This window comes from Doryrhamphus excisus, linkage group LG11, assembly GCF_037039965.1.
Source record: "Doryrhamphus excisus strain RoL-2023G ecotype Guam linkage group LG11, RoL_Dexc_Guam_v1.1, whole genome shotgun sequence".
Taxonomy (NCBI): Eukaryota; Metazoa; Chordata; class Actinopteri; order Syngnathiformes; family Syngnathidae; genus Doryrhamphus; species Doryrhamphus excisus.
Genome location: NC_136367.1, coordinates 19,631,511 through 19,659,340, shown reverse-complemented (window position 1 = coordinate 19,659,340; position 27,830 = coordinate 19,631,511). Strand labels below are relative to the sequence as shown.

Below are 27,830 nucleotides of genomic sequence, written 5' to 3'. Positions count from 1 at the left end.
GTCTTGTTATTCTTTGTTTTACAACTCCTATACTACAGGAAGTAACTAGCGAGCTAACCAGTTAGCCTCAAATTTTTTTTAAGCCAAAACTTACCACTTTCACACAGACTGGGAGGAGAACTTTTTTCACTCTATCATGTCATAAATGCCATGGCTGATGTCATGACTTCATGAAGTGTTAAGGTAATGTAATGTCATGTAAGGTAATATAATATAAGGTAATGTAATGTAAGTTAATCGTTGATGTTTTGATGACCTTTACTTACAACCTAAACTATAGTCCAAGGGTGTCAATAGCAGCTGTAGTCCATACAATCCTGTATATCGGTGTGCAAATGTCATTCAGGTTAAAGTCCATGGCGCCGCACTCGCAATTTGGTAACAACGAGCACAGACTCCAATCTGAATTTCTGTATTTTACTACAGCAAGTAATAAATAAAGTGTAAATAGCCATAAAAAGCCAGTAGTGGCAGGCAGTCACTGAACACATGGGACACCGATCAGCAAATAGCGTTGGTCTTTCAGTTGGCAGGACAGGAAGTTGGCACACTTTGGTCAATGAAACATCCAACTAACATCATGCCGGAGAAGGAATTCCCAATCCTATCGTGGACAGAATCCTCCAGGATCATCTGCCTCCAGGTGATGCCTTCATGTGTGCTGGCTGGACTCGGCATGGTGATGGCGGGGGTGCTGCTGGACCAAGTGCAGGTTAGTGTCAGCTACTAACTTAGTGGAGACACGGAATCTTGAAAACTTTTAATGAGTAACTGTCGGAAAACGATCATTGGCTCCTTTCATAATGACTTTATTGTTGGGTCTGCAGCAGCAAAAAAAAGAACAAGACTAAGTTCCAATAAGTTGTCTATATGTGATTGATATCTATCACATGTTAGGCTACAGCTCTTATCTACAGTACACCAAGATCTTTAGCTACTGATTTACCATCCGAAGCAAAGTAGAAACCCTGGCAATAAAAAATAATAACGGCCCAATCCATCAAGTGTCAGGAAAGCTGCCGCGGTCCACAACAAGCGGTCCATATCCGTCCGTCTGTCCGTCCACGCTCGCTGTCTCTCTCAGACACGACCGGATTTGATTTGTGACCTCCAGCTGTTTGGAGGCAACAGTGACCTTGCGGGTGACCCTGACCTTGTGTAAACAGAATAAGCGGCCACACAGCAGATTTACGATTTGATACTCAGACCACATGGAGAGTCTATTTACCTTAATCAGAAAATGTTGGTCAGTGTTATTAACGTGTTAGCTAAGACGTTGATATACGTTGTTAGAAATCCAAAAGTCCAATGAAATGATACAATGGCAATTTTCTATGGTAGTTTCATTCACATTTGCGATGATCCCTCTATTTTATTTCATTTATTGGGTATATATTAGGATATTTTAAGTGTCTTTTTATATGTATTTTGTAAGTGCTGTATTTTCTGGACTATAAGTCACACTTTTTTTAATGGGTTGGCTGTTCCTGCAACTTATACTCCAGAGTGACTTATAAATGAAAAAACTATCAAGTAGTTTGTAAAATAAATTAGCCGCAAAAAATACTCCAGAGCGACTTATAAATAAAAAACAATGCAAAAAATGCGACTTATACTCCAGTGCGACTTATGTATGTTTTTTTTTACCTAATTATGCATTTTTGGCCTTGTGCGACTTATACTCCAGTGCAATTTATAAATGAAAAAACTGTCAAGTAGTTTGTAAAATAAATTACCCGCAAAAAATGCGACTTATACTCCAGTGCGACTTATGTATGTTTTTTTTTTACCTAATTATGCATTTTTGGCCTTGTGTGACTTATACTCCAGAGTGACTTATAAATGAAAAAACTATCAAGTAGTTTGTACAATAAATTACCTGCAAAAAATGCGACGTATACTCCAGTGCGACTTATGTATGTTTTTTTCAACCTAATTATTCATTTTTGGCCTTGTGCGACTTATACTCCAGAGTGACTTATAAATGAAAAAACTATCAAGTAGTTTGTACAATAAATTACCCGCAAAAAATGCGACTTATACTCCAGTGCGACTTATGTATGTTTTTTTCAACCTAATTATGCGTTTCTGGCCTTGTGTGACTTATACTCCAGAGTGACTTATAAATGAAAAAACTATCAAGTAGTTCGTAAAATAAATTACCCTAAAAAAATGTGAGTTATACTCCAGTGCGACTTATGTATGTTTTTTTTCGACCTAATTATGCATTTTTGGCCTTGTGTGACTTATACTCTGGAGCGACTTATAGTCCAGAAAATACAGTATACTGCCAATTGTCCAGTATGTTATTATATTGTAAACTGCTGTATTTTGCAGCAACTGCAGTTTATCAATAGAAATAAATAAACATAGATTAAAATGACTACAAAACAAAATACTGCCAATATTAGGAATATTTTTCATCGCTCCTCATTCATTCAAGTTGCATCCAGGAGTCAGGAGGGGGAGCCGCAGAGAAGAAAGAAGCATTGTGAGCCATGTCCTATGTCCCAAAGTCAAATTTCAGCATAGTCATGGTGCTTCAGATGGTGTGTGTATGTGTGTATGTGTGTATGTGTGTATTTATGTAAGGTGGGTGACGTAATCACTACAGTGCAGGCTTTCTGTTCTCATATACAGTATGTGTACTTTACAGTGTAAACTAATGGCGGTGAAGAAGATCAATGAAGTTCAATGCATTTTAAAAGAAAAGGTCACAGTACGTAAATTGAATGTATGGCTCATTTTTTGGGATATTCGGGAACATCACGATTATATTTGATTTCCTCAAGGAATGCAAGGTTTATTTGCGTCCCCCTTGCCAGCGCCACGTGTCTGTGACAGGTACAGCACCTGCTGCTGCTGCCTGGAGTGCGTCACACCCACTGAGGACATCGAAGAGCACAGGAAGGAGGAGCTATAAAAAAAAAAAGGAGCGGAGGCGGGTGCATTGAATAGGAGGAGAAGGGGGGGGGCAGGAAGACGAAACCGCAGCATCCACTATAAAACACACCTTTACGCCAGACCCGACCAGGCAAGGCTCACGCCACTCAAAAGGCTCCCCCTTCACAGTCGTTTGCAGCCTGATGAAAATGAGGAAGGTGGTCTGGATGAGCCAAGAGAGGGAGCCGTGGGAGGAGAAGGAGGAGAAGGAGAACACTAGAGCTGAGAAGAAGCTCCTGGCCTTCTGGATGTCCTTGACACACAGGACATGGACCCTTTTTAGGCCCCGTGAGAGACCTGGTTTCCAGCGCTCGGCGTCGGCAGCCCGACTCCTCAAAAGTGAGGCATGAGTGTGTGTGTGTGTGAGAGTGTGTGTGTGTGAGTGTCTGTCAGTTGCAGAGTGTTAGAAGAGGCCTCACAGACCTGCTGTCAACTGTCAAGCTTTGTGTGCACCATGTGTGTGTGTGTGTGTCCCGATTCAAGTGGATAAAAGCTGCTAGTTCCATTCCTCCATCATTACAAAAGTGGCAAGTCAAGGCGGAGCTCACTCACGGACAAGCGATGAGATCCTTCCCTCATGTGGACATGGATATTTGACTGGCAACCTTTCAGCGGCTTTTCATGGAACAATGGGTTAACTGGGACCAGTCATGGTGGTGACCCATCTGGCGCTGGAGCTGTGTTTCCAGGGGAAGAAACTCAGAGGCTTCACTTGCAAACTGACCCGCTCGGCTCAAGGATTCCTGCCCGAGAGTTCTTGGATCATCGCCGCCCAGGTGCTGCTGCCGTATCTGGTGTCCGGACTGGGCATGGTGGCGGCCGGGATAGTCATGGATGTGGTGCAAGTATGAAAAAAAAACTGTTGAAGATGGTCGAAAATATTTAACATCACTATTTGAAGCTTTAAAGCAACAGAAACACATTAATAGGCTGCTGCCTGGTTTGATTCCCTGCATGTGGAACCTTAAGGCAGTCTAAACTATTGTTATTAAACTACCAGTATTAATCTATGAGCCTTATTTATGTCTTAAACCGCTATTATGTCTACTATATTAGGTATATTAAGTGTAAAGGTGACTATAGGGGTGTTATTTCATGTCTGGAGAGCTCTAATAATATTACAAACCATATTTAGAAGGTTGTAAACAGGGTTTCTATGTGCTAGCTACAAAAATATTCCATTTATAAAGAAAGAATCCTACTTATCACGGTTGGGTCTGGTATAATTAACAGTGATAAACGAGGGATTACTGTACATTGACTTAGAATTGGAGCTACTTACAAAAATAATAAATTAGAATTTAAAAAAGTGTGTGTTTTTTTTCTCTCAGTCCTCACAGCTGAGTAGATGGGGATGGTGGGGAGTGGCCCCCGCTGGGGGCACCGAGGGAGGGGGCCGAGGGGTCTGTCCCTCGTGATGGTATGAGAAAAAAATAACAGACTCATCGAGCTAAGGGGACGCTGTGGTATTTTTTCAGCACTGGGGGGTGTTTCAAGAGATCTCCGAGGTTTTTATCTTGGTTCCTGCCCTGGTGGGGCTGAAGGGGAATCTGGAGATGACGCTGGCATCCAGACTGTCAACAGCAGTGAGTGGAAACACAAAGCCGCATACACATACACTCACCACATTGCAACTAAGAACTCCAGAAGTGACAGTGAGGGGGCAAAATGTCATGAAAATCAGGGTGTGGAATTCTGATGATTTGGGATGAGGGTCCTGCTCCTTCCACCTACAGGCCAACACTGGACAGCTGGAGGAACCTCAGCAGCAATGGAAGACAGTTTGCTGTAATCTGGCTCTTATTCAGGTGATACACGCACATCGGTTTAACATCACAAGCAGTCGTGTGATGGATTCTGACGCAGTTCTGTGAAGGTCCAGGCCACAGTTGTAGGCTTCCTGGCAGCCCTGGCGGCCGTGAGTCTGGGTGGTGTGAGCAGAGGAAGAGTGGATGTTCTTCATGCCGCCATCTTGTGTGTGAGCAGCGTTACCACCGCATTCGTTGCTGCGCTGGCTCTCGGTCAGACAAAGACGACAACATGGACGTTATGGTTATGAGTACACGGTCATCATCCATCTTGTACTGCGGCAGGTCTGGTGATGGTGGCAGTGATCGTGGGATCCAGGAGAGTGGGCATCAACCCAGATAACATAGCAACGCCCATCGCGGCAAGCTTGGGTGACCTCATCACTTTGTCTTTGCTTGCGGGCATCAGCAGCTTCTTCCTGTTCTATAGAGGTGAGAGACGACCTACAATAACCGCCCATTAAGCTATATAGACAAATTAAGAGATCCCTTACATAAGTAAATACATGGATACCGATTTTTTTAGTGTCTGACTTGGACTTTTCAAGATTATTTATGGATTTTCTAATATTTATTTTTAATTTGTTGATCAAGAAAAAATCTAAGAAAAAACAGGACAGCATTTTAGGCAAACAAACCACATTTTTGAACAACATAAAATATAATATATCGAATCGACGCTACCCTGGTATCGATACGGTCGATTTTGAATCAAACCACTCTGGTTGTCAGGTAAGCTAGCTAATGCCAAAAGCTTAAGATATACAAGGTGGTATTTGCTAACAGTGGATTTAAGCTAAAACTAGCCGGAACAAAATATAAACAACTGTGACAGAAGGTCCCAGCAAAACACTGGACAGGGCAAAATCTAAGGCTGAAAGTACTAACAACATTTAACGGCACTTGAGGGCATTCCGGAGTGTTTAAGAAAGCCTAATTGGAAATATTAAGGAAGTGTGCAGCAGTGGCTCCACCCCGGAACTCCAAAAAAGGCGATATGCTGTGCCGCGAATAGACGGCAGCAGCACGAGGCACAAAACAGGATCATGACATAATGTAACAAATCTTTGACATTAATTAGCTGTATTTTAGAATTGTGACACCGATTCAAAATCCGAAAAATGGCATAGTGTTATGCTTTGTTTTTCTACTGATCTATGTATGTACACCTTGGGGGAACTATTGTTTACTATCATGTTTCTGCGGAAGGTGAAGTGTGTTACTCTTGTGCTACTTAATGCATTTTAAAAACACGTCAATTTCAGTGCTTTTTAAAGAGTCTTGATAACTCATTTTATTTATTGTTATTATTGTTGTGTCACTATAGACACACGGAACGGATGTATATGCGATCAGAATTATGCAATTTGAAGTTTAAAAGGCTGACATGTTAATAATGACTTGCATGTTTTTAACAATCCATATGCCGTTTGATTATGGCGTTTGTAGCCACAAGAGGGCGACAGTATCCACAGTTTGGGGTTCCTCCCAATGGACTGTTAAATACTATTAAAATGGCATACTGTATATTGGATATACTTTATGTATTCTGTGCTGTGATACTGTCCAGATATGTGGTACCTGCCTCCCGCAGTGTGTGGCCTTTTCCTGCTTCTTGTGCCAGTGTGCGTGCTCATCGCCCGCCAGTCACCCCCCATCCGAGAGGTCTTGAGGTCAGGCTGGCAGCCCGTTATCTTGGCCATGTCGGTCAGCAGGTGAGCTGGTAGGTCTCATTCGTTCCTCCCGGACAAGAGCAAACACTTTTCAGTGACTCCTGTGTTGTTGTCTCCGCTGCTGTTTCCTAGTATTGGCGGTCTGATTCTGGATAAGACGGTGAGCGATCCAAACTTTGAGGGTATGGCAGTGTTCACACCAGTTATCAATGGTGAGTGAGACAACATGTTGAAGTAGATGCTTGCTAGTTGTACATAAACAGGGATAATAATCATTATACTGTATGTACAGTATATCTAGCAGGTTAAAGGGGTTGGAATTTCCCATAATACATTCCTTTAGATGATGTCATCATTTAATTTGCACAATCGGCCATGATGCAAAACATTGGCTAGAGTGGAGATTTCAAAACACAGTGCGTCAGTGTTTGTGTGTGAACCTTTTGTGATGTGAATGAAACCTCGTTGAATAGTAGAACATGAAGTTATTGACGTACGACTCTTGGTTTCGTGTTATGCAACGCATTCATGATGTTTCCTGGGCTCCGTGTACGTGTGTGTTGCTAGTATCGCACTATATTGATGGACAGATGCATTGGAATTTTATATCTTCAATATATTGCCTTATAAAAGTGTGTCGTTTTTCCTTGTTTCCTGTCTTCAAACAGACAGGAAGAGGCTTCACTCTGTGCATTGGTTTCAACACCGTGCCGTGTTTGTTCCACAGAACAAAGGCATGAACGGAGTGAGCCCTTTTGTCAGTCATATAGTCTCTTTATCTCGGCGGGTGGAGACGGACGGGGCTGCTGGCATACACACAGAGTGCATAAGAGTGTAACGTAGTAGAAATTATATTAGTAGATTGCGATCTATCTGTGGCGGTCCAAATGTATATGTGGCAGACCGCCAGATATACATAAATGTATGAGAAACACTGCTAGGTTTTAAGAAATAACCACATAAAAAAATAAATCAATAGAAGCAACCCCTTAAAAATACTGCATCTCAGTCAAGTATACAGGATGCGCTTCGGGTCATAATTTCAGTCGATAAATCACGAGTGACACCGGCTTATATTTCAGTCAGCGGCAGGACTGGCAACTTTATTGAAACGGCACGCCTGACATGAATGCCAACCGTGTGTTTAGTCTTCTATTTGTGCAGCATCTCTCCCATGCCGACTCTTTCTGCATGCGCCGCCTTCCCCGTACAGGAAGTGCATTTGCATTCCACCACAGCACTTTCACTTCCTGCAGCATTGACCAGAATGCTCCTCGTGTTTGGTCCGGCTCATACGGATGCACCATCATTGATGTGACCATGAAGGGAGAACAGTGTTTCCATGAATGCTGCACAAAATTAACTTTTAATTAACTTAAAATAATTTTTTTTACACTGTTTGTAAATATGCTTTCACTGGTGACCCCACTGTGTTAGGTGGCTAATACTGGTATCAACACTTGTCCGTGCAGGCGTAGGAGGAAATCTGGTAGCCATCCAGGCCAGCAGGATGTCGACTTTCCTGCACCGTTGGAGCGTTCCTGGAGCTCTCCCATTCAAAATGACAAAGAACTGTCCAGGACCTTGTGCTACCTTCTGCTCCTCAGGTCAGAGCCACGAGAAAATGAAATACAATTTAATACAAAAAAAGAATTTCACAGCGATTTGTACATTTTGGTTTCTGCTTTTGTTTAGATGTGAATTCCAAATCTGCCAGAGTCCTTGTCTTCCTTGTCGTCCCTGGACACTTGCTCTTCTTATACGTGATCCACCTTCTCCAGGCCGGGCACACAGCCATGACAGTCACCTTTATTGTCTGCTACCTGGCTGCAGCTCTGCTTCAGGTCAGATAAAACTTCCATCCATCCATTTTCTGTACGGCTTGTCCTCACTGGCTTAGCATACTAGCGGGTATGCTAAGCCTAGCCTAGCTGTGATTAGATCAATAAAATTTGCAATAAAACCAAATGTGCTCAGTTGACATCATTAGTTGTGCAACTCAAGATGACAGACAGATATTGCAGAACAAAGTGGTTAAGTGAACAAGCTTGTTCAGGGGTCCAAAGACTGAACCCTGTGGAACACCACTAGAAACAAGAGCTAAGGGGGCATTGAGTCGGCAAATGGAGACAAAGGCAGTCAGGAGACATGTCTCTGTCTCTGACCAGGTGCTGATTCTGCTGTACGTGGCCAACCTGATGGTGAGGTGGCTGTGGCAGAGGGGCTTGGACCCAGACAACTTCTCCATCCCCTACCTGACAGCTCTGGGCGACCTGCTGGGAACGGGTTTCTTGGCACTGAGCTTCAGACTCATTTGGAAGATCAGCTTTTGAGGACCATGCAAGACGGTGTTTTTAGCCTTGTGACGCCGGGATACGTATGTTGCTTGGATAAATTCTACTGCAGATATTAGAATATGTAAGAAAAATACAAATAAAACCTACTTACCAGTTAATTATCAGTTGTCATCTAGCGTATTTAAATATGAAGGTATGTTAACGATGCATCAGTGGTTAATAATCCACCATATAAATTGCAATATAGACAGTAGGATTTCAAGTTTTTGTTGAAACGGTTCTGTGGACTACCCCGGTACACGTGGTCCTGATATGCATGTGACAAATTGTAGGATTTTTGCATTAAGCCAACTTGACACGTTCAGGAATTTTGACCCCTTTTGACCCAGTTTTGCATGCCAGTGAGTACATTTGTTGTAAACCGGTGTGAAGTGTGTTTAAACTGGAGAACGGAACATTTGGTTTAGAGTCGGACCCAGAAGGGTCCAGTTAACGACAGAAACCAAGGTTGTATTGTCCTGAGGTTTGTTGTGTTTATTGAATGTTATGTGTTCACGTTTGTATGTGGTAATCTAACCTGCATCCACACTGACCACCACATTCGCTTTCATTCACCAGTGTGGGCGGCTCCCACGGCAAGGTGGGTGAAGTGCCTTGCCCAGGGACACAACGACAGTGACTGGGTGGAGGGAGCGACGATCGAACCGGTACCACTTTTTAGGTTTACGTTTCAAATATAGACTGGATTTGCATTCCAATAACACAAGTCGACATGAATTTGAATAAAAATCCAATGATTGATTTCAGAAATCCCACGCCCACGCCCATAAACGATGTTGCTAGATCACATTTATTTGAAAATTGTGACCGAAACTACATATTGGCCTCAGTCCAAAAAACACAATAAATTAAAACAACAGTTATAGTAAAACAATATTGTTCTACATTCTAAAATAAAAAAAAACAGGCACATTTTTTTTTCCTCTTGGGGTCAAAATTAGGCTGACACTCAAAAGGCACATATGAGACATTCACTGCCCAGATGCAATTTGAATACTTTCATTGCGCTGTTGTAACGTCTCCCCACAAAAGCCATCACATTTATTGTGCAAATCTTTTGAATTGAAAAAAAAAGAAGAAATACATTTAAATTCAATACATAAATGTATTTTTCACACTTTCACAGACAACAACAACACTGGTACATCGTTTACAGTAAAATACAAAAATGAGCGAGTTCAACTTTTGTTGAACACTTCTCTCCTGTTTCAAGGAAAAGGGCAAATTTTTTGGCAATTTCACCCATCATCCTCAGTCCTTATGTGAGACATGAATATACATTTTTCTCTTTTCTGTGCGTTCTGAAGATAAACAGAGGCAGCTGATGGGGCGCCCCTGTTCCGCCTAAAAAGCCTTCTGAAAAAAACCTTTTAAAAATGGCCAAAAATGCACCATTTACACTACCGCTCAAAAGTGTGGGATTACTTTTTACTACAATTTTTATGTCCAGTCTGAGATATGGCTTTTTCTTGGCAGTCCCGCTATGAAGTCCAGCATCCTGAAGTCGCCGCTTCACTGTTGATACTGACACTGGTGATTGACAGGTACTACGTATTAGGTGACGACCTGTGAGGCGTCTTTGTCTTAAACTACACACTCTCAGATATGCAGCGTTTTTCTGTCCTTGTTAGAGCCGGTTTGTGCTGCTCTCTGAAGGGAGTAGTTAACAGCATGGTAAGAGATTTTAGTTTAGATTTTTAGATGGGTTTTCTAATAATCTATTAGCCTTATAAAATGATGAACTTGGATTAGCAGCCATACCAGGAGATTGATGCAGAAGACTGACAGTTGTTGATAGTAGGCCTCTATGCAAAAATGTAGACCCTTCTTTGAAAATCATCTGATTCATTTTAATTGTTTGTGAAATGCATGAAAATGTGTTTTTCTTTGGAAAACAAAGAAATTTGCAAGTGATCCCAAACTTTTGAGCGGTAGTGTACATAATGTGACCTGCATATCAACTAAGCTGCAACAACATTATTATTACTGTTAAACATTGTTTACACCAAAGAACTACATTACTGGCGTAGTGACACCGGCTAGCTACTAGTCGCCGAAGGACTAGCTTCACCAAACACTCGCACATCACCAGCGCATCGTCGCCACCCTCACAATGCTTCAGGACGATTGGGGACGATAGGCTAAATTTGAAAAAGTGCACTTTTCCTTGAAGTTCCTTGAAGGTGTACATACGTACCTTGAAGTTTTTAGCGTTGTCCCGTAGAGGAACGATGTGCCTCATCAAAACTTGAGGTATGCCGGCACGGAATAGTTAAACAACAGGAAGTCCATACGAAAGAGGTTATACAGCTTCTTCTGATAGAAGGGGCTGATGTTGCGGAAGAACTGGGCGGCCATGTCTCCTGTAGTCCTGGTGCTTTTGGACGAGGTCGGGAAGCTGACCTGGTCCTCCACCCCGGCCAGCCGCAGCACGTAATTGGAGTCCTGCTCCAGCGTCTCATACTTGCCCACCACGTCGTAGTGGATGAAGCAGGGGTGGCACAGCGAGTGCACGCGCTCCCAGTGCTCGTTGAAGGGCTCCTCCGACTGGGTGGCCGGGTCTACGAGGTAGTACACAAACTCCTCGAAGGAGACGTCGTCGCCTTTCTCCAGAGCTTCCGGCTGCGGGTTGGGCCGATGGCGGCGCACGATCTTGGTACCGTAGCGTTTATGGAAAGCCGTGTTGTAGCTTCGGGTGAATTTGTTGCGGTACGCCGACACCAGCCGCTCGAAGGGCTCGCGTACGAACACGAACTTCAAGTAGGAGCGGAGCCGCTGGTTGATCTGGGAGGTGGAGTACTCGGACAAAGCGCGGAGGTTTCCCGGGACGTGGGCCTCGTTTGCCGGTATCGCCAGCGGGTCTCTGTGAGATCCGGCCGCCCCGGTCAGGACCATGAGCACCCGCTTCCAGTTGGTGCAGGCCACTTTGGGCACGTAGCAGTACAGCAGGCCGTGCTGGTCGTCCACGATGACGTGCTTCAGGTCCTCCTGGATGAGAACTCTACGTTTTCGGGTGTAAGAGCGGCACGCTTCTTCTAACAGCTCCCTTCTGCCCTGATGGATCGCCTGAACTGCCGACTCAGCCTACAAGGGAAAAGAATTTTAGTTAAATCCAGTAACCTCCTGATCGTGGCGGCCCCCCCAATGCCGCCTACAATAGAATTCACACTCCAGTTCATGAAGTTCAGCTTGGCCTCCTCATGGCACAAACCCCTTATTTACTCCTTGCGTTCGCTCCGTTTGGCTCGCCGACTCACGCAGCGGTCAGAGCGCCAAGCCCGGGTTTGACTCCATGTGTGGTTCCTCTGTGCTTGTTGGCAGATATGAGAACATCAAGGGTATAGAATCCAACCTCACACCAAACACATCTGTGTGCTCGATGTGTTCAACACGCTCCGTCATGTCAGCGCTGGGTGGGATTTCCATACTTCAGACTTCCATACATTTTGTCAAGCTCGCCGGGATCCTTAACGCCAAACAGCTTGTGAGAACTTTCTCCAAGAGAAGAGCCCCGATGCTCTCAGCGATGACAGGCCTGTTCCGAGGGACTTTGTTTATATTCTGAGCACAGGCGAACTCATCTGTGAACTCGGGATCGAACATGACAAAGGTTACTTATTGGATTCCTCGGCCGGGGAAAAAAAAAAGACAAAGAGACAGAAGAATTTTAATGCTTTAGGCGGGGGAAACTGCAACACAAATAAGTCACTGCTGGACGGCGGCCATGTTTCTTTTTGATGGGGAGCTCACTCTACACACGGCGTATTATTTACAGGTTTTTCTCAGTTTGTCCATACTGCCAGTTTTCAGACCAATTATGTTCCCCATTAGGGATGGCTGGTATACAGTATCAAGGTTTTACCATGTTATATCGCTATTTCATTCAACTGTCAATCATATTGACCCTGACATGTACATCTAAAAAAGGTCCAGGATCTGCTAAACCAGTTTTTGTGTTCCCTGCATGATGGGTGCAAATCTACTTAATAGCAACTGGAGGACAGAGAAAGAAATAAAATCATCAAAATTTCAATGTACAAATTAAAACACAGTAATCAGCAATCTTTTTAGTTTCGCCTGTCCAGTCCCCCCCCCCCCAAATCGAATACAGGCAAAGCTTCTGAGCTCTTCATCGCCTGCAGCTTCACGCTGCCAAGACAAACACATGAAGAAATGTCACCGCAGCCATTTTTTTTACCTCCTCCCCACCCAAAACCAAATTATAAAAGTATTGGATTGGCCTGAAAAATACGTCAGCGAGATTATGGGAGATTTGCAATCCAGCCAGGATTTAATCCGGTGAGTTGAAACTGAGATGAGCTTTCGGAAGCAGACATTTCTACTTACACTCTACTTACATACACTGCTTCTTATTTAAATGTAAGAAGCAACACATCGTACGCTCTCACTTTACAATAAGATATACAAAAATACTTGAGTTACCCAGGAACTCATGAACAACTAATGAGTAGAGTAGTTACTGGGGAACTAATGAAAAAACGATGGCTTTGGCACATGTTATAAATTAGAGTAGTTACTGATGAACTTATGAAAAACTAATGAGTAGTTATAGAGGAACTAATGAGTAGTTACTGTGGAACTACTAAGAAAAACTAAGGACTAAGGCACATTTAGAGTAGTTACAGAGGAACAAATAAACTAATGAGTAGTTACTGAGGAACTAATAAGTAGAGTAGTTACTGTGGGACTAAGACACATTTAGAGTAGTTACTGATGAACTTATGAAAAACTAATGAGTAGTTACAGAGGAACTAATGAGTAGTTAATGAAGAACTAATGAGTAGTTACTGTGGAACTACTAAGAAAAACTAAGGACTAAGGCACATTTAGAGTAGTTACAGGGGAACAAATAAACTAATGAGTAGTTACTGAGGAACTAATAAGTAGAGTAGTTCCTGTGGGACTAAGACGCATTTAGAGTAGTTACTGATGAACTTATGAAAAACTAATGAGTAGTTACAGCGGAACTAATGAGTACTTACTGAAGAACTAATGAGTAGTTACTGTGGAACTACTAAGAAAAACTAAGGACTAAGGCACATTTAGAGTAGTTACAGAGGAACAAATAAACTAATGAGTAGCTACTGAGGAACTAATAAGTAGAGTAGTTCCTGTGGGAGTAAGACGCATTTAGAGTAGTTACTGATGAACTTATGAAAAACTAATGAGTAGTTACAGCGGAAGTAATGAGTACTTACTGAAGAACTAATGAGTAGTTACTGTGGAACTACTAAGAAAAACTAAGGACTAAGGCACATTTAGAGTAGTTACAGAGGAACAAATAAACTAATGAGTAGCTACTGAGGAACTAATAAGTAGAGTAGTTCCTGTGGGACTAAGACGCATTTAGAGTAGTTACTGATGAACTTATGAAAAACTAATGAGTAGTTACAGCGGAACTAATGAGCACTTACTGAAGAACTAATGAGTAGTTACTGTGGAACTACTAAGAAAAACTAAGGACTAAGGCACATTTAGAGTAGTTACAGAGGAACAAATAAACTAATGAGTAGCTACTGAGGAACTAATAAGTAGAGTAGTTCCTGTGGGACTAAGACGCATTTAGAGTAGTTACCGAGGAACTAATAAACTAATTAGTAGTTACTGAGGAATGAATGACTAAGGCACATCAATTTAGAGCTGTTACTGAGGAACTAATAAGTAGAGTAGTTCCTGTGGGACTAAGACGCATTTAGAGTAGTTACAGAGGAACTAATAAACTAATGAGTAGTTACCGAGGAACGAATGACTAAGGCACATGAATTTAGAGCTGTTACTGAGGAACTGATAAGTAGAGTAGTTCCTGAGGGACTAAGATGCATCTAGAGTAGTTACTGAGGAACTAATAAACGAATGAGTAGTTACTGGAGAACTAATGAAGAACTAATGAGTAGTTACCGAGGAACTAATGAAAATCGAATGATTAAGGCACATCAATTCAGAGCTGTTACTGAGAAACTAATAAGTAGAGTAGTTACTGAGGGACTAAGACACATTTAGAGTAGTTACCGAGGAAGTAATGAAAACTAATGAGTAGTTAACTAACAACAGCTGTCATTCCACATGGCAAAGGTTATCGTCTGGAGACAAGAAGCCACACCTAATTTTGAAAATAATGCTTCAAAACTGGTTGGAGACTTGAGACACTCTAAAATAAAACTAAAAAAGACACTAAATACTTACTATAATACTACTATAATATTTCACATACAGTACAAACTACCAAAGACAGCACTAATACAGGCAACAATACAGGCAATACAATCATGACCAATTAAGTAAGATTTATTTCGGATTTATTACATCTTTTGGGACTTTGAGTAACTGGAACCACTGAGGACTGGATGTTCAGGGTGGGAAAAGTTCCCAATAAGAGGAACTGCCAAATGTCCCGGAAAGAGCAGCATGTTCTCGAGCAACCACCTTCGAGTAAACAGTCAAGACCGAGAACTGACACTAAAGAGAGACAATTCTTTGGTGGGTGGGGGTGGGGGGTCAGGTATTTCAGAGTGGCAAGACTTCACCATTACTCCATAAGTGTAACTGCAATGACATGAGTGAGGTCCAGAATGTGGTAACGAATCATTCAAGGCAGCACTTTAATCCCCCAAATGGCTAATCTGTAATTGGTGATGGAACACAAAGTCATCTTTTGGATTGTTGTTCAGGTTTTTCAGTGCTGGGCGTTCAGCCAAAACCCCCATCAGGTATCAGTTTTGGTGTTTTCACAGCCAGAACAAAATCCAATTCTGCTTGGACTCTGATTCAAAAACAGAGTGCTCAGATTGCACCGTTCAGCACGATATGGGTATTGGAACGTCGTCTGCTTTGACAGTCGAGGCGTTGTGATGAACCCCTGAATATGTTGTGATTTTTGGCTAAAACACCTTAAAAAAAACCTCATACCCAAAGTCATCCATCTATTTTCTATGCTGCTTATCCTCACTCGGATCGTGGGGGTATGCTGGAGCCTATCCCAGCTGACTTCGGGTCAGATGTGGGCTGGTCGCCAGCCAACCACAGGGCACATATAGACAAACAACCCAGGCTTTCATGTTGACTAAGATGCACTGCGGTTGCTAGTCTTGCGATGCGATGGTTCATGTCTCAACAATCGATACATCTTTAAGGCTTTATGACTGACTGCTATTGATCCGGGACTCTAACATGTCTCCGGGCTCTAACATGGCAGAGATGTACTTTGGCACAAGACCATGAGGAGACTTGTACACAAGCAGTCTATTCTCAGAGTGACAGACAGGAAGCCAGTGAGGAGACTCAGTAGTGGACTATAATATGGTCATATTCCCTGGTTCTAGTCAGGACTCGAGCAGCAGCATTCTGGATGGACTGCAGCTGCTTTACGGTCATGGTAGGCAAGACCGTTCATTTCAGTGAACCGGATCATTCCGATTCATTAAGTAAAAAGATCCGTTCATTTCGGTCAATTGGCCCTGTGATCTCCCCCTGTGCATAGACCCGGTCAGCCGTGTCGAGTCAATCCGTTCAATCATGTTCACGTTCGTTCCGACTCAACAGAGCAACAACACGTGATGACTAGTGGTGTATCGGTCATGAACGAACAGGTCAAAAGAACTAGTTCTTTGTTGTGAACGGAATGAACAAAGTCACAGAGTGTCGGTCAATCTCTCGGTCTCAGTCTTTCAGTCAGCTAACGCCACCCACCCACAGAGCGAGGCGTGACGATAGGATAAGACATTCAAGCACACGGATAGTCCCGCCCTGCAAAAGGAACGGTGAACTGACTCCCCAGACAATCTAAAAAAATTATTTGCAACTGAACGGACTGAACGGATATTTTAGGGGCGGTGACCTTGTTCATTCCGTTCAAAAAAAGAACTAGTTCTTTTGACGCGATCGTTCATGACCAACACACAACTACTTCAAATCAGATATGTGGTCGCATCGGTTTATTTTTCCACCAAGTGTGTGATATCAGTGGATATCAGTCAAATCTCAGCGACAAAAAGGGAGCGCTGCAATATCATCATAATAGATGGCGGACTATCAGAGGGTTGATCACCATATTAGTCATGCTGGTGTAAATTCCCAATCAGATGATATGGACGATTAGAATGGTGACACTGACCTGGTCGCCGTCATGAAGTGTCTGCAGAGGACTCCTCCTGGGCTTCTGCCCGATGCTTCCTTCTGCATTTTGCTCCGAGGCTGAGAAAACATAAGTACCAGTTATTTAAAAACATGATGGACGAGGTTTTGATCCAAGTGTAAAGATGGAAAATGTGTTTAGTTAAAGCATCGCTCCAGGTCCATGTGGGGGGGAAAAATATGTATCATATGTATCACATGGAACATCGGGAGCCGATGGATGCAACCCAAAAACGTCAAGCAGAAATCCTACTGGGATCTGAAGTAGACAGTATATCAAAATATTGAAACCAGTAGGATTAGAGGCAATAAACATGCAGATGTGCTGCGTAAATTTGATGTAGGAGTGTTGTAAAGGTGTTCAAAAGGTTGTCAGTCCATGGTTTAAGACTTTTTATATAACTGTTTAGAGACTCTTAATCCATCATGGACCGACGAGGTCTTCAAGGTCAAGCTCGTGGTGAGTTTATTCCCCCCTTTGCATCATGTGTGCATTGACATGACACTGATTGTCACAACTTCTGGGATTTTCAAGGTTCAAGATTTTGGCTCACATCTGCAATGCCGAACATGATCTTAAAGTTCCTTTGCCAAAAATGCTAACTATTTGACCCCTAGCCCCAGTGCTGGCAACCCATACTCGTCCACGAGTCCGCCTCGGGGCTATTCCTGACAACATGACCCCAGCCGCTGACGACTGGATGTAGTTGAGCGGTGCTTAGTCACAGTTTGACGACTTGATAGGATTTTATGAGACAAACACAATGAATGATGGCTTTAATGTGAAGCTGTAAGCAGGCTACAAAAATTACAAACGTTATAAAAGCAGTTGAGCTCACGGCGCATGAATGATTCATTGCTGAAATTGAAAAAAAGTCGCTAGACTCGTCATTTTTCGGTGGGTTGCGATGTCACATATAGCGACAAAATCGTCACGTTAGCAACATGATGCTACCACGCATCGAATAAGCAGAATGTTACATGTAAAGTTAAATGTAACATGAATTACCACCAATATGGGGCGACATTGACATTGTCCATTCATTTTCAATGGGAAAAAACGGCACTGAAAATACTGACAGTTTCTTCCTGTGGATGCAAAACAGTTCCAAATGTGAACATTGTAAATACTTCTTGGTGTTATATTTGTAAAGAAATTGTTATTTTGATGTAAAATAACCATATTTTGTGTTGTTTATGTCGTGGTATAGTTGTTTCGATATTAGTTAGGAACTGATATTTTCCTGAAACTTACCAATGTTCTACTGCTGATTACTTAAGAATGGAAAAAGGTGGAAACAACTTTCATTTGGTAGATTCCATGCTTATATAGTCATAGAACACAACATTATGTGTGCCTTGAAAGATCGTCTAAAATGTGATAGTCAATTGAAAAATGTAACGTTTTTTAAAAAATGGCTATAAATCTAAAGTAGAAAAACGTACACATTCCTGAACATGCATTGTAGGTGCACAAGACATTCAGTGACACTCGCTCCTGGGCAAGGAAGCATCTGCAAAGACAGCTTCAAGCTAGAAGAAAATAGAAAAAGCAATTTCCAGCTGTGTAATATTAAATATTAATATTTAACTGGGATTTGAAGAGGACTTAATACAAATATGACGCACCTCCGAGTGAAGATGATGCACAGACGCCCATTTTTTTTAAAGCGAGCAGCTACTGTCATTTCCCTTCTTTCCTGATCAAAATGCAACAGAAAGATCACACAGATGGCCCAGATTACAAAAAAAGACTCCTGGCAGCTTGAAGCAATTTTGTGACCAATTATTTTCACATTAAAAAGGATTCACCAAGATAGCCTACTTATGTGAATCCATTTCAGACGGATAATCCTGCAAAAAAAATGTAGCCTCATGAAATTATTCATACTGAATCGGAATAAAGAGATGAGCTTCTTCCTGAAGGACATGATTCAGATGAGTCCAGTTGCTGCAGGGCAACCAGTCTCTTTTCCAGGCCGAGACATCTGTTTCAACCTGCATGCTTCATCTAGAAGATGACCAACTCATGGAAGTGGTCACTTATTGCACAGTACCTGCTTTCATTATACATGCATGCAGTGCTTTTGTATTGCATTTTATTACTTCAACCTGAGGCCCCACAATCGACCTACAGGGTTTATTTACTACACCGGAGGAACAATATACAACCATATGTAATATGTAATATGTAATATACATAAGGTTCCATGCAATTATTTTTGAGTCTCTTTCAACACAGCAGGACTGTCACAGCTGGACTAGAAAATGTTTGGGTAAGGACTTGTTATGAGCTTTTGATACCGCTGTGGTTCTTTTTTTTCCACACTGTGTTGAGATGGAGCCAAGCAGCTTGACACAGCTGTATTAAAACCAACAACTGGATCATATGAGGAAATATTCACAGCCACACGAAACGTTGTAGATATGCCAGCTCATATGTTGCGCTATAAATCCTACCCCAGAAGGAGACACGTAGCGTACGCTGAGTCTAAACTCCAAGTATACGGATTCTCTGTATCAGTCACATATTGGTCAAAATGACCGGTTCAGATATAAGTCGTCTGATCCGATCAAAACGCCCAACCAAAATGCTTATTTTAGGCCAAATAAAGGAATAGGAGATTTTTACTTTCACTTTGTTCCCGCTAACCTTTGGTCTCTACTTGCTAGGTCAGCAAACAGATAACAGGTTCATTCATTCAATCATTCATTTTCTACCGCTTATCCTCACGAGGGTCGCGGGGGTGCTGGAGCCTATCCCAGCTGTCTTCGGGCGAGAGGCGGGGAACACCCTTGACTGGTTGCCAGCCAATCACAGGGCACATATAGACAAACAACCATTCACACTCACATTAATCAGATAACAGAAAAGTACCTATATCCACATTCTGTGATAGAGGTAAAAAATAAAATTAAAAATTAAAAATTAAAAATTAAAAATTAAAAATTAAAAATTAAAAATTAAAAATTAAAAATTAAAAATTAAAAATTAAAAATTAAAAATTAAAAATTAAAAATTAAAAATTAAAAATTAAAAATTTTAAATTCCACCCTCGGGCATCTCTGTGTGGAGTTTGCATGTTCTCCCCGTGCATGCGTGGGTTTTCTCCGGGTACTCCGGTTTCCTCCCACATTCCAAAAACATGCTAGGTTAATTAGCCACTCCAAATTGTCCATAGGTATGAATGTGAGTGTGAATGGTTGTTTGTCTATATGTGCCCTGTGATTGGCTGGCGACCAGTCCAGGGTGTACCCTGCCTCTCGCCCGAAGACAGCTGGGATAGGCTCCAGCACCCCCGCGACCCTCGTGAGGAAAAAGCGGTAGAAAATGAATGAATGAATTTTAAATTTTTAATTAAAATAATAATAATAATAATAATCATCATAATGGTGTGTTATTAGTGTGAATATTGGCCCCTTTAACTTTATTCTACACTGTGCCGCGGGAGACGAATGATCTGCACTTCTGCAACTCCCGTTTTAGAATGCCGGGGTGTGGAATGCATTTCCTAAACACCGCGGCATATATGCCACACGCTTCATCCAAGGAGCATTTGAAGGAAGGAAGGAATATTCCTATTGGTTTAACCCTGGCTAGACCCAAACCTGCGAAGCCCTTTCCTCTGCATTCCTCCCGGCCCCTTTCAGAAAGAGCAGCAATGCAAAAATATCGAGAAGCCGATGTGTGTTCGTCCTGTTTTTGGTCATAAACGGACCTCTGTGTTTACGTCCCACTGCGAAAAGAGGGCCGCCCGCCCCAACCCTCCTTTGGCCTTTCCTGCCAAAGAGCTTAACTGAGAGACACACTGTACAAGGGAAAGCGTGATCCTTTTAGCTCCCAAATGTGTGTTTAAAGGGTGTTAGTGCAAAGGCAGGGCATGTGGGTGGTGTAGTGTCTGTTTATTGACTCTTCGGAGAATGTATACACGAGTGGATACAAGGTGACAGTCCAATTTGCATTTGGAATATCATCTTTTATTTCGTTTTCTTGACAAACCAATTGGGTATTTTTAGAAATAAATCATTATTTTTCACTTTCCCTGTCAAAAAGACCTGAAGCAAACATTCTCAATGTCACTGCAGGTGTTTTCCGATGAGGCTGAAGTGCTGAGCAGTTAATTTTTATAACTTCCATGGCCTCCAGTCAAGGAGGCGTGTTGAGTTGGGAACCACACGTGCAGCTGACCCCAAAGTCCAAACGACTTTCTCAGAAGCTGCAATTACCCGCTCGGAACTGGCAGCCTGCAAGCATCTGTAGCTGTCAAGGTTACAGCAGACATATACGTTTACGTTCTCGCTTTTATTAGAGGAGGAAGATACAAAGACGAGATCCTGACAATGCCACGGAGCAGCTGTGTGCAAAGTGCAGACCCCCCTACCCCGGGGGCTCACTTTAAATGAATTCATCATGAATGACACACGGTCAGCGTATATTGATCTACATTTGGATTGGTTCGGGCATAAACCAGGGGTGGGCAAATATTTTGACTTGTGGGCTGCATTGAGGAAACCAAATTGTCCAGGGGGCCAGAAATATATTTAACACACACACACTATTTTATGCTTATAATTTTGAATTATTGACTTATTTGGCTAATTCTATCCGTAAAATTGTTGTACTATCATCTGTATGTTCTCACTTTATGGTAATTGTAATGGTTTTATTTCATTTGAACATGCATCAGATTACAATTGAGTTCATCACATAATCACATAAACTTAATTTTTTTGTTTTTATTAATCAAAAAAATATATTTTTAATTTTTTTACATTTTTTTGTCACATACCGAAGTACGTTTAAATATCAAACCACATCAAACTATGTCAATAAATTTGATAGTTTTATTGTTGTTTACTAAATACGACGTCCGACTTGCAAGTCATGTTGCCATGTTTGTATGTTAAAAGTATAAATACTTAGAAAGCGACTGGCGGGCCGGATTCAAACACTTGGCGGGCCGCATGTGGCCCTCGGGCCGTAGTTTGCCCACCCCTGGCATAAACCATTCTCTTCAACGTGCAACAAATCGCAGCCAAATCGCAGGGCATGTATAGACAAACAATCATTGGAACCCAGGTCTCCTCACAGTGTGGCCAACATGCTAACCACTTGTGCACCGTGCGTGCCCCTTGTTTAAAACTCTTAGTGAAAATCATAGTGTAGAGTTATTGACATTTTTTTAACGGCTTCATTACGATACACAGCAATCCCTCGTTTATCGCAGTTAATTTGTCCCAGATCCAACAGTGATAAGTGAATTCCCGTGAAGTAGGATTCCTTATTCTTTTATTGTAGTTTGAGCATTGGAAGCCTGTTTACAACCTTATAAATAAGCATTGACACCTAGTGACCAATATAAAATACTGCAGATCATAAATTTCGTCTTCTTAATTAGTTCATTTAGCCGTTCTTATGCCTGAAAATGCTTAATTTAGGCAAAAATTTGCTTAAAAATTTATACTTTCTTTCTGCGCTAATAGGCCTTAGTCAACCCCAAAATAGAATGATTTATTAATAATAATACAATTATAAAAAAACCTTAATAGACTGAAGCCATGATAGTCGAACCGCGATGTGGATGCTAGAGAACACAGATTAGAACCGCTGTTCCTCCTCATTGAGAGGAGCCAGATCAGATTAGGCATCTGGTAAGGATGCTTCCCAGATGTGTTCAGGGCACCTCAGATCAGTAGGAGTCCTCAGTGTAGACCCAGGACACGCTGTCCCCGGGAGAACCTGGAGGAAGTGGCCGGGGAGAGGGAAGTCTGGGCTTCTCTGCTTAGGCCGCTGCCCCCGCTACCTGACCTTGTAGGTATAAGCGGAAGAAGATGGATGGACGGACTGATGGATTGCGGGTTGTAGTCCATTCCACGTCACATCTCATTTAGAAGCAGCATCTCTCTAGTTTAGCCTCTGAACTTTGTGAGATATTGACTTTTGGAGTGAGATAAAAATCACAAGTATACACTAAAGTTCAATGCAATCGCCACAAAAACGTACTTCAAATGTATAACAGCTCATTTCTTAGCGAGTCTGACAGCACGGAATGCTTTTCCTTGGCAAACCCTCAAGGATTAGGAATAACTTCATACATAACCCTTACCCCATGTTGCACATCGCACGTCTCCAGAACTAACTCAACTTCCTCTACCCAGCATGGGATATATAAGCTTTTTTTGGCACATCATATTGCAAGGCATGTCTGAAAGAGGCCATTGTGTGTGCCCAAGAGATCCTGGAAGGATTGACTTTGGGCCAACAACCCTGGGACTAGCTAACTGCAGCTTCTTCTGGCACTTTGTCCACCTTTATCATCCACGGAGAAGTTCTGAAATAAAATGATTCCTCATCTCACTGCGCCTTTTGTGTACGTTTGCTGCTGAAACAGGGAATTATCACAATTTGTTAGAGAATACTTTGGATTTTCTTGCTAATATTTGAATCCATAATTTTTTTTTTAATTATTATTATTACACTTCTCATTGTTCAAGTTATAATCCTGAACGCCTGATCCTAATGATTTATGTTTTTCGTGCGAGAAGCAAAAAAAGATGATGACTCAACTCTCCACTAATGTATTGTCACTTTAGAGTAATTTTAAGCCACAAGGTGGCAGAAGTACATTGGATAAGAACTCATATGGATGGAAGAATCACACATGACAGGAAGGAGGAAGTGAGACAGCATAGAGGAGTGTAACATGCAGAAGGTTTAATAAAAACGGTTTTCCTTTAGTAGTTAGGAACTGATATTTTCCTGAAACTTAGCTATGTTCTATTGCTGATTACGTAACGACAGAAAAGGGTATAAACAAACTTTTTTTTTCAGATGAAAGACAGGAGTCTAATCTTTATACTACGAGTTTATAAAGCCATAGAACACAATATTCTGTGTGCTTTGAGAGACCTGTCAAAATGGACAGATCGGTCTTGAAAAACGCCTGGGATTGAATAAGTTCATCTGATTACAATTTTTATTGTTTTTATTGTTGCAGTTCTTTGACAGTTTATGGTTGTCAGAGAACTTCATTCACTGAAAAGATACTGCAAGTTTGATTATTGGGATACAATGCGCTATATACTGTATTAAAGTCAACTGGGTAAACATAGAGTAGTCATTTTCCGACACGACACAATTCAGATTAGTGAGTCCAGACAGTCACTATTGTTGTTACAGACCAGATCTAGACTAGTCCGCTTGCTGGACTCGACTCCACAGTCCGTCCATCCATCCCATTTCACAGATGGCCTTTGTCAATCCGTCCGTTGATTGTTCACCACTTAACCTATTCCAAGACCCGGAAAAGCTGGAACTACTAATGGAATGGGTAGCCAGCCAATCAGAGGGCACATAGAGACAGCCAACAGTTCACACATTCATCCACACCTACAGTCGCCGACTTCAAAAACGCAGGAATGAATCCCAGTTATGTACATGATATTTGTATATACTGTATGTATTCATCTTCATATACAGTACATCCAGAATAATGACACTTGTACGCCCGAAAAGGAGTAGGAAGAAGCAGAGCTTATTTAAATATTTGCCCCTAATGTCTATCAATGATAATTCACCATTATTTGTATTAACAATAGTAAGAGCCTAACATGAAATATGAAACATTGTTAATAATATCAATTGGACATTTAAATATATAAGCATGTCTTGACCTGCAGTGGTTTAATAAACACAATATGAATAAAAAGTGAATGGGAGAATATGAAATCAATCCCATTGAGAAAGACAGGTAGATAATGCCAATCTATTGTTGCTCACCTGGCTTCATGTTGCTGTTAAAGTACAATATGACCATCACGAAGCATCCGAGACTTAACCCAAAAACCATCCGAAAGATTTTGGGTTTCCTCATCCTGAGTCTTCGGGCTTCGATGGGCCGAGCGGACGAGACGACTAAGCCGTTTTTGTTCTACTTTATCACGGGTAGCAGCATCGATCCGTCTCGCTGACATCTGCTGCTCTTTAGCGGCCAGCACATCCTCGCATGTCCGACGAGGAGGACGCGACGCCGGCGGCAAGTAGCTCCACTTCCGAGGCTCGACCGAGTGAAGGGTTCACGGTCCACACGCGTGTCAAAGAGGGCCAGGCAGTTCGTTCAAGGGGGCTTTAGAAGCGTGGTAGTGGCTTCCTTCCAAACGCTCGTTGCCCGGTTAACCCTTCCTTGTCCCCCCCCCGCAGAATGACCACTGCTTGGTCGGGGAGGGGGTGATCCATACATCGACAATATCGATACCAAGGGTAGTGTCAGTATATGGTTGTATACATTGTTGATATTGTTATATTTATATATTGTTTACAATTAGAATTCATATTTTCATGTATGAGCAAGTAAATATGATGCTCTCGTCTCATAATTATGACTTTTTATGTCATAATTTCAATTTGTCTCTTAATTATTTGACTTTTTATCTTGTAATTATGGCTTTTTTATATCATAATTTCGATTCATCTCATAATTAGGTCTTCATATATTTATTCATTTAACCTTTTGGAGTAATTAATGGAATTGGAATTAATTGTAATGAATGGAATGTCCTATGTATGCCTTTAAATCAAACTTTTATCTTTAACTTTTTAACTCATAATTAGTACTTTATTTGCTACTAAATAATTATAATTAATTTGAGGTTTTTATCTAATAATTGTGACTTTTTGATCATTTGTTACTTTTTAATCTCGTAATTATGACCCAGCATTTAGGTATTTTTTTCTTTCAGTGGCCCAAACGTGTTTCCGTAGCATCAGTCTTGGCTTGGTATCGAATCAATACCCAAATGTGCAGTATCGCCCACCTCCGAGGTTTTACAAGGTTTCCTCCCAGTAAATGAGGGTGGTAGCCTTACAAAAATAAAAGGTTCATATGGGCTCCATAAAGATGATACAATAAATGCAATAAAATGGTTACAGCACAAGTATATACAGTATATACAGTGTACTGTATGGTTACAGGATAAGATCGATGATTTAAATATTGTATTAAAGAAAAAGTGGTCATATAATCACAGTATCTTGGACAGGTTCCATTGTTAAATCCATTGTCAGCTCTTATTTTGTAATTGAGGTTGAATGAGTTATTTTCCGGTTCCGTCGCCTCAGAGTTGGGAGCATTTAACTCAAGCTCCAATGAAACGTACGTGTTTAGTTGTTCTTTTTCGTACTTGACCTTTATTGTATATTGTATTTGCATTTTATTCTTTAGATCTAGTCACTTAATTTCAAAAGTTAGATAAATTTAGAGGTAAAAAACTTTAGCACCTTACACAGACTCTGCTGTATGTAAGTATGCTACCATAACGATATCAAAAAGAAGATTTATCTGGAATATACATGTGGTGATAAATATAGTTTTGACAATATTGACATGTATGTACTTGCTCTATGTATTTAACATCCCAATTGCTCAGTAGTGTGTAAATCCGAAGGTTGTGTCAATGTGGAGCAATATTACATGAAAATGCAGTGCTGCCCTCTAGAGGCCAAGTCAGAAACAGATTTGTACAAGAGGCGGTTGACGTGACGTCATCAAGAAAACAACTTAATGGATTTCTGTAATGTTCAGACCATAGTGTGTGTATTAGTGTGAGTATATTTTCCAGACATTTCCATTATGCTTACATAAAAATTAGGTTTAGACAGGTTTACGGGTAAATATTGTACAATGTAATTTCCGGCATGAAATGGCCATTCCCCCCAGGCTGAGTCTATTTATCATCATAATGAAAATGTCAGGATGTGTTACGTCACCGTGGCTCACCCCACTGACTCATACGGTCACTGATAAGGGGTGTGTTGAAACTAGCAAGTCATCGTGGAACTGGGATTACTTTTTAACTGCTGTCTGATTGCAGGGTCAGCCGTTTATTAAAGTGCACTGAATGCTCAAACGATTAAATTTACAGTACGTGAAACTGGTGTCAGTAGTGGACGAATCGATCCGAATTCAACATCAAGACTGACACTTTATTTTAAACTTATTACTGCCGTAAATGATTCCTTTTGCTGACTCGAGTTCTAATGAGTCACTTACTTAGGGATCGGGTACTTGATGTACTCGAATAACCCATTAGAGAGCGGCTTGTCCGGCATGTTACTGGTTTCCGTGAGTCCAGATTCAGTAAGAAAACTCACGAGTTTTTATCGAGTCGTTCAATATTTGCACATCTCTTTACCAGGTTATGACTTTTTGGAAATAACAAGTTAGGTAAGCTAGCTCTTTTCCAAAAGCGTATAATTTTGGGGGCATTTAAAAAGATTTAAACCCAATTCAAATTTGTGAATAAGTTCTATTACCATTATACTGTTTTTATTTATTGAATTACTTCATAGAAAACAAGCTAGGAAAATATAGCTGTTGGGCTTTTAGCCTTGAAATTAGTGGAAAGCAACTCAATACATTAAAATAAATGTACAATATATTACACAAATTCAGAGTATTTAAGAAAAAAAGATAATCAGAAATGAGTTCAGATTATACATTTTCCTCCAAGCATAAAGTAGGTCTGGGTTCTAATGGGTTAAAACCATGTGTTTTGGAGGGCCATTGGAATAACAACACAGGGAAATGAGCGCCTATGATAAAATAAGCTTATTAAGTACTAAATAGAAGAGACCCATCAAAGCCTCGGTGGTCATGACAACCCAAGCAGGTGACGAGCCGTTGTCAGATGATTGAACAAAAGGTTCACACCAGTCCAGATGCTACTGATCAACACGGAAGGGTGCTATTATTTCTACGCGGCTCTCTGATGCATCATACATGAATAGCCCGTCCACTTCAACAGGAATATTTTTTGATCCACTGGCCTAGAATACATTCACAAAACGCATGACACAGCAACCTTGCAAAGCTCAATTACGAACAGTACAAAACAGACAA

The 27,830-nt window shown here is 41.4% G+C and overlaps 2 protein-coding genes across 3 annotated transcripts; one reads left to right on the top strand and one right to left on the bottom strand.

Moving 5' to 3' along the window:
- The first annotated feature begins 431 nt into the window (after positions 1–431).
- LOC131131862 (solute carrier family 41 member 1-like) lies at positions 432–9,314 on the top strand. Of its 2 annotated transcripts, none has more exons than XM_058076850.2 (10): positions 432–712; positions 4,422–4,529; positions 4,680–4,751; positions 4,820–4,964; positions 5,037–5,183; positions 6,322–6,466; positions 6,557–6,636; positions 7,897–8,031; positions 8,120–8,268; positions 8,593–9,314. In XM_058076850.2, the coding sequence occupies exons 1-10, from the start codon at positions 560–562 to the stop codon at positions 8,755–8,757; spliced, it is 1,299 nt and encodes a 432-aa protein (XP_057932833.2). In that variant the 5' UTR covers positions 432–559; the 3' UTR covers positions 8,758–9,314. The 2 variants fall into 2 exon arrangements, with proteins under 2 accessions (XP_057932833.2, XP_057932824.2); XM_058076841.2 differs by lacking the exon at positions 432–712 and adding an exon at positions 3,003–3,788.
- On the bottom strand, positions 9,254–25,114 carry LOC131131871 (carbohydrate sulfotransferase 11-like). Its single transcript, XM_058076861.2, has 3 exons — positions 24,713–25,114; positions 16,913–16,992; positions 9,254–11,865 (listed from the first exon to the last, which is right to left on the bottom strand). The coding sequence occupies exons 1-3, from the start codon at positions 24,804–24,806 to the stop codon at positions 11,023–11,025; spliced, it is 1,017 nt and encodes a 338-aa protein (XP_057932844.2). The 5' UTR covers positions 24,807–25,114; the 3' UTR covers positions 9,254–11,022.
- Positions 25,115–27,830: the final 2,716 nt, after the last annotated feature.